This window comes from Coenobita brevimanus, chromosome 47 (genome assembly GCF_032717465.1).
Source record: "Coenobita brevimanus isolate Jiangsu-jjx chromosome 47, ASM3271746v2, whole genome shotgun sequence".
NCBI classification, from domain to species: domain Eukaryota; kingdom Metazoa; phylum Arthropoda; class Malacostraca; order Decapoda; family Coenobitidae; genus Coenobita; species Coenobita brevimanus.
Genome location: NC_137000.1, coordinates 975268 through 989250, shown reverse-complemented (window position 1 = coordinate 989250; position 13983 = coordinate 975268). Strand labels below are relative to the sequence as shown.

The window sequence follows — 13983 nt, the reverse complement described above, 5'->3', positions numbered from 1 at the left end:
TTACGATATTACAGACCCTGACTAATAACAATTTTCTTCATTAAAAAATATAATAACAATAATATTAATAATAATGCATGGCTGCATCAGTTGTGAGGGGGACACTGGCACCAGAATGTTAGTGGCATCTCTTCCTGTTTTTTCTCTTTTTTTCCTCACAATACACACCAACTTGTGTCTTTCTATTGACACAGCCTGCATCAACAACATACAGGTTGGTACTGAAGTGTAATGTGCATTAAAAATCGCTAATGAAGGGTCGGCCCGTACCCGTACTTTCTAATTTAGACACTTCAAAATGCACCCTTTACGTGAAGCGACAAGAAACAGCAACATCATGACCTTGCGTGGTACGATACTTTTTCCCGCCGGTGCCTGTGCCGACCTTCCTGCCTGTCGGAAGTTCCAAACTCCACACCACTGTAGTTAAGTCTTCACGGGAGTGTTTGTGTGGAGGCTGCTTTCATCTTCACTACTAGCCTTGGCAACGAAGTAGGTGCATTCCTCGGATTTCTAGTAAATGTTTTGTCAGGGATCTGCTATAGCTACCGTACATCTATTATCAACGCTCTGTATTGGCTGAGGTAATGTTAAAAGTATCTGTTAATATTATAGGTATATGTCATGTCATCCCCTACAACTAAGATTAGCCATACAAACGCAGTAATTATTGCTAATTTATGTAGGCGTTACATCTGTGACCTGTTATAGTCGGATTCGAAGTGTTTGGAGAGTTCGTATCATCCCTTTCTAAGCGATTTTTTCTGGATGTAGCACCTCAGCATCCTCTTGTTTGTTGGTATTAAAACTGTAAATATGGGAAGATAATATTAAGGTCTCATGCAGATTAACTGCTAAGAAGATGCCTCCTATGGAACTTGAACAACGACCCTCCTTAACGTACTGTATACTCTTAGCTATTGTATCTCACCATTAAAAGCGGTTGTCATTTCGTCTCTGCAATTAACAGAGAGCGATTATTTTGGTTTATGTCTAATTTTTAGGCTGTTATGTCAGGATTCTGCGTAGTTTATAATCATGACCATTGTATGTGAGTTATTCCAAGCGTCTGTCCTGCATCGGTACAGTTACAATTTATCCTCGGAAACGCGATGGACTTGTTCTGTTCTTTTGTTACGTCACACAATCATGATTAAGCTGTTTTCATGCAACACCCCCCTTCCTTTGACACGTAAACAACTTGATAAATAATGTACTGCGTGGCTTAATTCCGATGACATTATTCATAATTTAATGCTACTTTCAAAGAATTTTATTCTGAAAATTTTTAAGGGGGAATACTCCCGGACCCCCAGCAGAGTTCTTGGCCCACCCCATAATTAGACTTGGCCAGCCCATTAATAATGTGGTAGCTACGCCCGTCAATAACAGGGAAGTGATTATAAGTTTGTGAAATCGAGCCCTGTGTTATGAATGATGTGTGCTTGGACCATACGATTATAAACTCGCAGAAGTTAACTGCGGATAAGAATGTATAGTATCATCACCCGGAAAGCTACAACATACTTCAGTTAAAACAGTGTATTAATGCGTAAAAATACGACCGAGCTCAATGACCCTTGCACGGAGGTATTGTTAAACTGGGTAGGACTCACATATTGAAGTGAAAAAAAAAAAAAAAAAAACCGCGAAGCAAAATTGCTCTCGGTACTATTTTTATCAGGTATGGGGATTTGTTCCAATGTTTAGGATCCTTTATAAAAACGGCCCCTGTTATACCCAACATAATAGAAGCACCTAAGCGTCACTCCACCCGTTATCAATTGACTGAGCTGCACTGCCAGGCGTACAAATAGTGAGCTACGGAAACTTTTTATTATTTTTTAAAAATAGAAATAATGGCGCTTGGAAAAATTATGTATAAGCGTCCAAACTCGAGCGAGCAAGATTACAAATACTATTTCAGCTAAAAGAAGTGTGCCATTCTGTTTGCCTGCTATTAATGCCCACTGAAATTAATACACATTACTTAAGGAACACCTATGACTTCTCCATAAGCTTTCCAGTGATAAGCTTAAGTTTGCTGTGGCATCAGCTATGTCCGAGATATCCAAGCTTTGGTGTTCAGACTGACGCGTTGTGGCTTTTTCAGCGGTATAGTGGTGACTTTGTTTTTTTTTAATAGAACAGAGGAAGGAAAAACAAATGAATAAAAAAATATCCATATACCAGATTACTGGTGTCCTCGATACATAAAAAAATATATCAGTTGGGCTTGAACAGCTGTAGGCTGAAGTGTAGGTGGAAACAACTCTGATGAAGCGAGTTCTACAGAGATACAGTTCGGGGAATAATAGATTTCTGATAGGCGGAAGTTCTGCAATATGGCAGTGCGACATTTCAGTCATGAGTGCTACATGATGCCTGTGTAGCACAGTGGAAGGCATGGACAGGTGGCACAATGGATGCAACTTCGCCTGAGCATTTGCAATAAAAGTACAGTATGTGTACAATAATGCAGGGGAGGCAACATTCTTTCTTACATGTAGGGGAGGTAGTTTCTTTGTAATTGCAGGGTTATTAATAACTCTAACAGCTTTGTTCTGAATTTTGTCTCCCCACATCCACTCTACAGGGGCGGGCAATATTAGAGCGCATGCCTCTTATAAAACTATAGCCAACTGCTCATCAGGGAAGAAGCTACTAACTCTGTACAATAATCCAAGTTTCTTTGAGGCTCCAACGATGTGCCTACATACGCTGTAGCTTGAAGAGTTTCCATGACAGCTCAATTTTGGTGCCCAGTTTAACTTTTTTTTTTTTTTTTTAAATGGAAAATGGTGGAGACATTTGAGAAGTCACTTGTGCATCATCAGTAACTTTTTCCCAAGATATCCAACAATGTGTGTACATCCACTGTATCTTTAAAAGTTTGAACCCAGTTTTGGTGCTATTCGTCTGATAATGGTTTTCCTCACTTGCATGAACAATAACCAAATACTTTTAAAAGATGTGATTTATGTTTGATACCGCACTTATTTTGCGATTATCCTTGATGACCGACAAAACCGAGCTGAAGTATCGAGTTAAACCCTGACACTTATTCCTGAAATTCAGTTCGCCACCGACTGCTTCTTCCTTTGTCACCTCAGTCATTCCGACTTTGAGGCAAGCATCACAGCACGTGGTTCTTGCCTTGTCATTTACGCTTAAATACTGTCACTGTTCGACCATATGGTCCTACTAAGAGCGACTCATCACAGAGGATGTTGGTTCTTTTAAAGGGCACATCAATTCTCAGACCACTTAACCACCACCATTACAGACGATGTTGGTGATAACAGTGTGATTCTACTTCAAACAGCACCCACTTGACCACCATCATAAGAGAGCAGGATGGTGACGATGGCGATAGGCCTTTTAAACAGACCACTTCCCTAACCGCTCGACCACCACTGTTACAGAGGATGTTGGTGACGTTGGTGCTGGTGGTGACGGCGGTGGTGACGGCAGTGTGGACATACTCCCGCTACCGTCACAACTACTGGGCGGCTCGCGGGATACCAACTGCTCCAGGAACTATGCCTCTTGTTGGTCACTTGCACAAGCTTATGTCCAAAACAACACATAGCTGGCTCTTTATTGATGAGGTGAGTTGCATTTTCTTTTGTGATTATTTCCTTTCCAAAATAGGTGATTGTAAGGGAGTTAAGCCCCTGTCACACATACGTGACTCAAGGCCCGACCGTGGCACAACTCAAGGTCGTAACGGCTTTTGTCATCGGTCGTTCCTTGATTCTCCGACAAAGCCTGGACTCTGGAGGGCGGTCGTTCAAAACTAATGGAGTTACATCACTCCAAAGGACAATAAGTTTAGTTCAGAGATATCACTCGTTTTCTGTTTACCTGCAGTGTTTGTATGATTAGAAACAACATAGGTACTTTTTTTATTCTGTGAGTTAGAATTAGGGATGGTTATGAAGAAGCAGAGGATGTTGGAGAAGACAAAGTTAAAGACGTAGAAGGTTGAGGGTCGTCAGGTGAGGTGGTGGTGGGGGGGGGAGGCAGTTGAGAGGGGAGGTGGCAATGGTGAAGAAAGAACTGCTGCTTCCAACACGTTTTTCTCCCCTCGAAATGGCGTCAGATTCTTCTCTGCCACTTTCTGACGTTGCAGTAGCTTCTTAGACAGTTGCCCCATCTTCAGAAAGTGTGCAGAAACGATGAGAAATAGCAAGGATTAGCAGCTGTACAATACATTTAAAAAGGTAATAGGCTACATAAATGATAACTTCTAAAGCTAACCTAAAACTAACCTTCTCTTTTGGTGCGGGTCAGGTGTACAAGCATCATGAGGGCGACAAGTTGTGTGGACTGTACGATCAGTTTACGCCAAGACTCCTGGTGGGCGATCCAGAGCTCATCAAGACTGTACTCATCAGGGACTTCGACCATTTTGTTGATCGCAGGACTTTCCAATTTAAATCAAAAACAGATGAGATATGGAACAGCGTCCTGACGAATACGACGGGCGAACACTGGAAGGGCCTGCGATCGGTGTTGTCCCCGACCTTCACCTCTGGGAAGATGAAAGGAATGTTCCCCCTTGTTGAGAAAAAGGCCGACGCTCTGGTATCCTACATCAACAGGGAGCTGAAATCAAAGTCTTCCATCCCATTGAGGAAAACATTCGGACTCTACACACTTGAAATTATCTCCTCGTGCGCCTTTGGCATGGAGACCAACACACTTGTGGATGGAGATTCCATTTTTGTCCAGAAAGTTGACAAACTCTTCGATGTATCATTTAGGAGAATGGTAAAGTTCTTTCTTTTCATGATGGTCCCAAAACTCTGCTCTGCTCTCGGAATAACTTTCTCAGCTCCTGAGACACAGTTTTTCAAGGAAGTAGTTGAAGAGACAATAAAGAGGAGGGAGACGGGAGGAAAGAGAGGAGACTTCCTTGATCTTATGCTGGAGGCAAGAGAAGACCAGAAGGATTCAACCTCTAAAGCTCCAAAATACCGTAAGCAGCTTAAATTTTAGCTTTACATTTTACATTTTTTAAAAAAGAATTAAGTTTATGTACCTTATTTTAATAATGCATGTTATATATACTACTACTTAACTAATTAGGACTTAAGTTTGTTAAGATTTCCACTGAATTATTTTCTCATTTGCATCACCACGTGCTGAGGCGGAGGGGAAAAAAACAGGTAGATGATTTGTAATTACGGCCTACCAACATATTGCACTCTGTTCAGTCTGTCTGTCTATTGCATCGTCCTTATCCTGTGAGCGGCCGTTAAAATGGACCTCCATTCCTGAAACTTCTGCCCATGATCGGTACTATTCCATTTTAGGACAATCCACCCCCCATAAATACTTCCTCACTCCATATCTCCCCACGTTTATCTCAATCTCCCGTCCTTCATCCAGCTATCTCAATCTCATATCTTGTCCTGTACTGAGCGGTTGTCATTATCGTCGTTTGGCCAAGAGGCGTTTAGTTTAGTTTTTTTTTTTTTTTCAGTTTTATTATTCAATAATCTTACAAATCAATTGTTCATCAATCATCTGAAGAAATGTCCGAAATTGATCGTATTTAAATTATTAGTAAGAAGTTAGAACATGTTGTACAGTGACTTTCAACCTCGCAAACGTTCTTCACTCCCGTTGCCAACCAATTTCATTCATTCAGTCTCGCTCGAATGGGGGGAGGAGTTAGTGTCCACATAGTCAAGGGATGAAAGTTTTAAGACGTTTTTCTCGTCTGAATGTTACCATTGATATCCACTTTAGAAGGAATTTGCTACAGGATTTGGCTACATAAAGTTCAGTCAGTTTTGTACAGTTTCGACTCGTCTGTTTAATTTCCTGCCGTGATCAGACCATACATCTGTAAGGCCAACAACCTTCAGCCCTCAGTTACACATGACTACAAGAACAACACAGAAACGGAGGAGCATATTACAGAAAAAGTAGCAAAAGGAGAAAGAGAGGAATCACCTATGTAGTGGTAATTCGCAGAGAGTGACTAGACTACTGTACTGAAATAAAACAAGGATAGTAAGGGTCTTCGGTGCACATCAAACCCTCTAGTCGTCGTCGTCGTTTTTTTTTTTTTCCTGTAATGCCTTTTTTTTGTGTGTGTGGTAGGCCGACCACCAAATAAGCAATTTAATGTGGAATGTGTATGTGTTGAAGTGATTCCACCAGTATATAAATCCAAATCAGCATTTTGGGAGGAATTACCATCGTCAGATATCAGCTTTTCAAAACAGTCCTAACAGGATTGCCTACAGCGATTGCGACGGCTTTTCATACGCCCGCCACTCAACACAATCGAATCTGAATAATACATCCACGTAAGGAACGTGAGATAATTCTACACAGCCTCAGAAAAGTCGCCGGTGGAGGGTAAGGAACCACCAAGAAACTTAGTGGTTCGGATTCTTGGCAACACTAATAAGCAAGGAATGAAATATTTATGTAACCACTAGATTAACATTAATAAATTCACACACTCAGTTACCTCTTCTAAAGTAGGCCCACTGAGAGCTGGACGTGCATTCTGGAAAAAAAAAAAAAAATGGCTGGAGGGTTGGTGGGTGGGGAAAGATCCACTTTGCTACCATTGTCTTATTCTAGTACAGTAAACTAGACACACTGCGAGACACCACTACATATTCGTTTCCTTTCTCTTTTTTCTTTCTTTCTTTTCCTGTAGGAGCAAGGACACAGCATACACTGGAGTGTGGTCATCCATTTTAGCTTTCTTGTTGGTATAAGTAGGTGCAGCTGAAGGTTGAAGGTTATTGCTAGTACTATTATACAGTTACGACCCAGGCCTAGTACCGAATTAAGCTGGCAAAACGAAATGGTACAAATCTCAGCTGAGCTCAATGTGACCAATTATGGCTTAAGATAACCTTAAAACTGGCCCTTGTGACCACGCCAAAGATCCCACCTCATGAGCATTGATTGATGTCGGGAAGGACATCTGGCCACACAGTGCTTCATGCTCCAACAAATTCCCATCAGTAGGGACAACAACTCGGCTGGTCAGTGGGACGATTTCATGACTTAAAACTGCATTATCTGCTTAGAGGGTGGGGCTTAGTTGCCAAGATAAACCTTATTCCCATATACATTTCCTTTATCTGAAAATGTTATATAAAAAAAAAAGTCGTTTTGATATGCGAGTTAGGGGAACGAGAACGATGTTTTGACACGGATTCTTTGGGGTTGTGTAAAGCGGCCATAGGCACTTGCTCTTGTATGACCTTATTCAGCCATTAACAGCATCATAATATGATTAGTAAACTTCCAGACCAGAACAGTACCTGTAACATTGGTCATACAGTGCACAGTAACAATATTCACAACAATAAATTTGAACTCATTGCATTTGCTGTGGTCTGTTAACATTCTGGGTCAGTTACATGATGACAGACCCTGCTGAAAGATACAGCTTTTCTCAGTGACCTTACCCAACTAGTCATGACATACTGTCAAAAGTAAGTAAGCACCTGAAGATGCACAGTACCAGCAACAACACTACCTCAGAAAATCAAACCCGAAGTTCGACCGCCAACCATGTCAGCAAACTGCTGTAGTGTTGCCAGTTTATCATTAGCAGCAAAGGCTTCACTTTAATGGCAGTTTATGTCTAGTGGCAAGAAGCCTAGCAGTAATATGAAGATTTTTACAAAATAGCAAGAAATCTAGTAGTATTATATGTGTTTACAAAGTTTAGGTAATATTCCAGAGATTTTGTACTTTTTTCTAGCAAATATCAGCATTTGTATTTTATTACATTCTGATGGTTTTGGTGAGGGTGTTCAGTGGCTCAGAATTGGCAGTCGTACACTGTCGAAACGGTTACTTGCATATGGTATTGTGTATTAAGAGTTCAGATAAATGGGAATACTCTCTCTTATAACGAAATACAGTGCAAAAATGGCGATTCAGGTAAGCAAAAATTCGGATGTTGGTCCCTTACATACCGGGAGATTCTCATACTTTTGTAAGTCTTTCAATTCTCATTTAGTTAATATCACCCACAAGTCAACTTCCTATGTGCTCGTTGCTGCGCAGCCCTGAGTGACTCGGCAGTGGTGGCCAATTCTATCCTTTTCATCCTGGCCGGCTACGACACCACGGCCAACACCCTCTGCTTCACAGCGTTTGAGTTGGCCCGCAACCCTGAGGAGCAGCAGCGGGTGCGTCAGGAGCTGCAGGACATAATCAGTGAACATGGAGCACTCACTTATCAGTCAGTCATGGAGGCCAACCTTCTCGATGCAGCTGTCTCAGGTCAGCAGGTCGTGATTCTGGTAACGTAATTTTTAGCTTATTACATCTTGACGTTTTATTCAATTTAGGAAAGGCCGCTCAGTGTGAACGAATTAATAGTGATGTATCTGACTCTTCCCATTCAAGCAGTTTCCCCAGTGCTGTATAAAAGTCTGACGATACCAAGCTTAATGTAAATAGTACATCATTACACTGTAGTGTATGATCAGCATACAGGATCAAGGTAGAAAACAACGTAAATGACAATAAATTACAGTGCTTTCACTCTGCAATAATTCAGCATATCTTTATACAACTTCAGAAACCCTGAGGCTCAACCCACCAGCTTACATCACCGAGCGAGTCTGCACCAAACCCTACAAGTAAGTCGTTATCTGATGGAAGTAGGTTACCCAGTTTCATGTTTAATGTTTCATTAAGTTGACTTAAAAAGAACTAAAATTATAGCCCCCCCCCCCAAAAAAAAAAAAAAAAAAAGGGGGGACCCATGAGGACAGGCAGGTTCCAGCAGGGAGAGCCACAGGTGTTTCCTTCATTAAACTGATCATTTCCTGGCTATCCATCTTCGGCCTCTCCCTCACCTATCACACTTTTCAGACAGTATGTATCCACTCAGATCCACACAGACAGTATGCAGTCTTCCAGAACTGACAGTCCAAACGAGCGTATAACTACCAGACATCATGCCCAATTAGGAGTGTGAAGAATGACAAAATTTCATGAGTGGAAGATATTGTTTTCTTATCTAATGCTGTCTGTGTTTTGAGTGAAGTAATATCAACACTTTACAATTGCTGTTCACTAAAGTTTACCAATAATTCATTAAAAATATATCAAGTCTACATTTAGATACCCTCATCCCGAAAGGGGTGACCATGAATAGATCATATTCATGTTATCCTGTTTCCTGCCATCAAATAGCCCTCACTCCATCTGAAACCACTTTCACTCACGTTCTTCAACAGACTTTTCTCTTCACTTTACCGTTGGTTTTCCGTTCTCTTCTTCCACCTTACATGCATTGTCCTAATTGATCACTTGTTCTCCATTTGTTCAATATGACCAAGCAGTCTCAGGTTTACTCTTCGAAGCACTTTCGAAACACTTTCTACCACATCCTTGTCAACACCACAGTGCTCCTGGATTTCCTTATTTGTCTGTCTCCACCCCCATGTAAGATGCAACCTTTGCTCCTTCTTTGATGTACCTATTCTCGCAGTTTGCCTCGAGCTGATGCGTCAGGGAGGAAACTGACTGCCGTGCCCAGAGTGTGAAGTAGACCCTGTGATCTAGTAGGAAAGCTTTTGTCCCTGAGCGTACACTTGTGGACAGGAATATGACACCACAGTTTAGCTGAAGAACTGTGAAACAGTATTCTGAAAGTTTTCCTGGTTCCGAAGATTGCATCACTGGTTTCGAACGTCATTGTTCATTGTTTCATTATCATAATAAAGTGAATCAGAATATATGACAACAGTTGTACAATTGTGGACATGAATACTTGCTCATTTCACCGTGATACTTGAGATGGAGACCAGTGCTTTCCAAATCAGTGATGAGATCTTCGAAGCTCAGCACTCTGCAGTAAAAAAAAAAAAAATAATAATGTACCATACTAGGGTTTTGTATTGTCTAAACCGTGGAGCGATGGTTTCGTCTGCAGCTGTATATTTTGTTTATAATGATTTAACTTTACCAGGATGCCAGGAACAGACCAAACAATCCCTGAGGAGACGGTGATCTGCGTCCCCATATGGAGTGTTCACCGCGATCCCCGATACTGGTCTGACCCCGAGGTGTTCAGTCTTGACCGCTTCCTGCCACACAACAGAGACAAGATTAAGAGTGGCACATACCTCCCCTTCGGCCTCGGACCCAGGAACTGCGTCGGTGAGTGGCGAGGCGAAACTGATTGGCTGTATCTGGGGTGTATCTTGGAGGGAGGAGTACGTATAACCACTTCACGGTGTTTTTATACAGTAGTTCTCAGAGACTCAGAATTGAGTGTCTTTCTAAGATTCGGTAAATGCATAGTGGGAAAGCCTAAGAGTTAGGGATCTTAGGTGAAGTTAGGATAAACGTGTTGTAAGAGTGGATTAATGAAAGGTTGTAAATATAAAACCCGTTCAGTTCGAAAAGTATCTGTAAATGGTCATCTGGTGGTGGTAAGAATAGATTAAACAAGACATCATGCACACTGGCCACGTGACAGGGAGGAGTTGTAGCATGTTTCGGGAAGGTAAAAAAATGAGTAGTTTTGCTAAAAGTAGCCCATAGGCCTACCCGAGGACAAAAATATGCTGAGGCAAAGGGTCATATGACCAGAGTTGAGTTTTAGGCAGCCCCTAATTTATGATGGTGTCCTTTACAAATTCCCGAAGACAGTTTGAGGGCCTTAGCGCGCCTTAGCCGGGGAGTTTCCCGCCTGTACTTTATTTTTTTTTTTTTTGTGTCCGACTCTGGCCAAAGGTTTCAGGGTCTATTTCTTGGGGACAGTGGCCTATCCCAAGGCCCAGTAGTCCTCCTCCACCACCGTGTGTCACCACTTCGGCGCTGACACCCACCGTCCATATTGAATACATGTTAGGGCTGTCCCATACTGGACTGGTGTATTGGTATTAGCGGGGGTTCTTTTACGACGTGTCAGCGGGTTATCTGGTAGATCAGGAAAGTCTGCTTTTTTTAACAAAGTATTTTCTTTAAACTGTTCCTTGCCCCAGCCGGCATTCGAACCCGGGTCCATTAAGACTGCAGGCCGCCTGTCTTCCGATTCAACCACCGCAGTTGTAGACCGATTTTGACAGTGGTGTCAAATGAATCTTCCCGTGACGGTATGGCTACGTCGGAGTGGTCAACACGCTCAGATCAGCTTTAAGGTCACTATGACCATCGTAAGATGGAAAACGAGATTTGGATGATGATGATGACAATAATGATTTCAGACGATTTTCTCCACCTGAGAGAGAGAAAGAGAGTTACATATTTTCTTTCTGAGCATCTTCATAACAGGATATATCTTAAGCTGAATTTAATAGTCTGTGGAAGCAAAAATTAATCATTAGAATCTGTCATGTGGAGGTTGAATAAAATCGTCATGAAGTAGTAAGTATAAATATAGAAAAATGAGCTTCCTCTGGTGAAGAAGTAGTTGAGAATTGTGGAGCACACGACTCTCTCTCTCTCTCTCTCTCTCTCTCTCTCTCTCTCTCTCTCTGCGTCTATATATGTATGTCTGTAATCTGATCTGTCTGTCAGTCTGTCTATTGGCCTGTATGTCTGTCTGTGTATCTTATTTATATCTTTCCCCACAGGGATGCGGTTCGCCCAGATGGAGGCCAAGCTAGCCCTGGCCAAAGTGCTTCTGAATTTCAAACTGAGCTTCGTGCCTGGCCGAGAGGAGCTGGAGATGAGCAAAGCACCAGGGGTCATGCGGCCCTCCGATGAGTTTAGTCTCGTCTTCACCCCCTTGGATAAGGATAAGGAAGAGTAGCTTCTGAATTCGATCGATCAGTGTTGTTTGAAGGATTTGTAACACCTTTTCCTGTGCGATTTATATTGCTCAACACACTGAAGTGCCACGATGGAATTATTCTCTTCCTCTGGAATTTATTTTGCGCATCACACTGACCAATCAGACTCGGATCATGCCGCCGTCAAATGAATTTCGTCTAATCTTCACTGAAGTGGATCGGAAATGGTAACTTGTGATTATTGTATAGCCTTGTAATTGTTCTTTGGAGGATTCCTAACACCTTTTCCTCAGCGACTTAATTTGCAGTCTGCCTTCTCTTCCTTGGATCAGAAAGAGTAACATTAGTAATTGTATAAATTTGCTTTACTTTGGCTCAGGCGGTTTCGTAACACCTCTCACAATTTATACAGCAAATTGTTTTTGTTACCGTTGTTGCAGCGTGTCTCATTTGAATGTGAACCCCGTAGACTGCATGCTGAGGCTGTCTTCTGCAGTACACTATATTTGTTGCAGAAGATAAGAGGAGTTCAGGGACGTCTGTATAACGTTGGTGCCAGTACGGGAAGACGTCACTTACTTCCACAGTTCACGCAACCACCTTAGACCACGGTGCCATTGGATGAACCTAGTTTTGGATGTTATTTTAAAATGATGTTCTATAAATAACATAAAAAAAAATATTAGCCAGAATAGGCCAAATAAATCGCTACGGAAGAGGTGCTATGAAGTATTCCATGCCACCTAGAAAACCAATCCAAGACACATTTTCGTTTTTGTATTTCAACATGGCGGGAATTTTAATCGTTTGTTAGCTTATTTTCCATTGCTGAGTATCAGGATAAGACAGTTTTACAAATTTCCATCCTTTCCCTGGCACTTTTTCGTGACTAGGACAGAGTGGAGTTATTATTCATCAGGCTGTTTTCTCATGGGCTTGGGAGATTCGTAGCAACTCCTCCTCAGCGTTTTATTTGGCTCCTTGGATGATGAGCTTTGCCTCGTCTTTACTTCCTCGGATCATAAGGAGTAATTTTTCGTGATTGCTTTATTAGGCTTTATTATTTAGTTTCGTAAGCTTAGAGATTTCGTAACTGGGCTCAAGATATTTCGTAACAAATTATCCAGAGCGATTTGTTGTGCACATTACACCTTAATATCGTATAGCATGGGAGGATGTTTGCCTGTGAGATGGAGTTAGGATTCTTGGAGCTTGAATGGTCAGTGAATAAGATTGTGGCCCATTTATCTGTGAAGACTTTTGTTGGTTCTCTTTCTCTGTTATAATTTCTCCCTCTCTGGACCATACCTCACCCAGTTCTTAAGTGGGAAAAAGAGATCTGGATGATGATGATGATGACGAGGAGGAAGAGGAGAAGGAGGAGGACGATGATGATGATATGATGATGATGTCATTAATGAATACTTTGTCGATATAACAGGGTTGGTGATTTTTTTTTTTTTTTTAGATAAAAAATGAATCGATGATTTATATGATTTTTTTATTCGATTGATTTGATTTTCATTTTGATTTTTCTATTTATTATATAGTTAATATTTCAAAAGCAGCACACTGAATACTGTCAACTTTGTCCTGTCTATCCACTGATGATTCAGGCTGAAAGTCACTGTCCAGAATCCAGATACATACCTGTTCAAGTTCTGTCTGTACACTACTCGTTAAGGCTGAGTTGCCAGTGGTAATCAAGGCAGCGTATTCCAAAGCTGATTATATTACCACACAGAAAAATCTTACAAGCTGATATGATTATAACATGGCCTTAAGTGACCAAGCATAGCCTACCTAGTCTTATGGCTTTGTTTTTTTTTATTTATGGCTTATTATTTCAGATGTACAAATAATTTCAGTACGTAGTTACACAAATGTAAAAATATTTTTTGTCCTACAACGTAATTTTTATTGGCACTATTCTCCAAAATCTGCTAACTTAATAAAGTATCTGAATAAATGAATGCCAACACAAAGTTATACACAACTTTTATAAACCTTCAGATTTTATTATTGTTAACTTTTAGATAAAATCAAAAATCAAAAAAATAAAACTGATTTTTTTAGTAAAACAAAAAATCAGTTATTTGATCACATTATTAAATCAGTTTGATTTAATCAATGCCAACCCTGCGGTATAATGAAGTTTAAATTGAGAAAGGCGTTTTATGGAAAACAGAAGGCCAAGGAAGAGTTGGTATTAAATCCCTCAATGCCCACTGTTTCC

General features: G+C 41.1%; 1 protein-coding gene across 1 annotated transcript; it reads left to right on the top strand.

Annotated features, from left to right (window-relative positions):
- The first annotated feature begins 473 nt into the window (after positions 1-473).
- Positions 474-11767, top strand: LOC145398968 (cytochrome P450 3A8-like). The gene is made up of 7 exons (XM_080271700.1): positions 474-492; positions 3426-3611; positions 4297-4984; positions 8059-8277; positions 8579-8639; positions 9977-10167; positions 11589-11767. Exons 2-7 carry the CDS (start codon positions 3429-3431, stop codon positions 11765-11767), a joined length of 1521 nt encoding a protein of 506 aa, XP_080127826.1. The 5' UTR covers positions 474-492; positions 3426-3428.
- The last annotated feature ends 2216 nt before the right edge of the window (positions 11768-13983 follow it).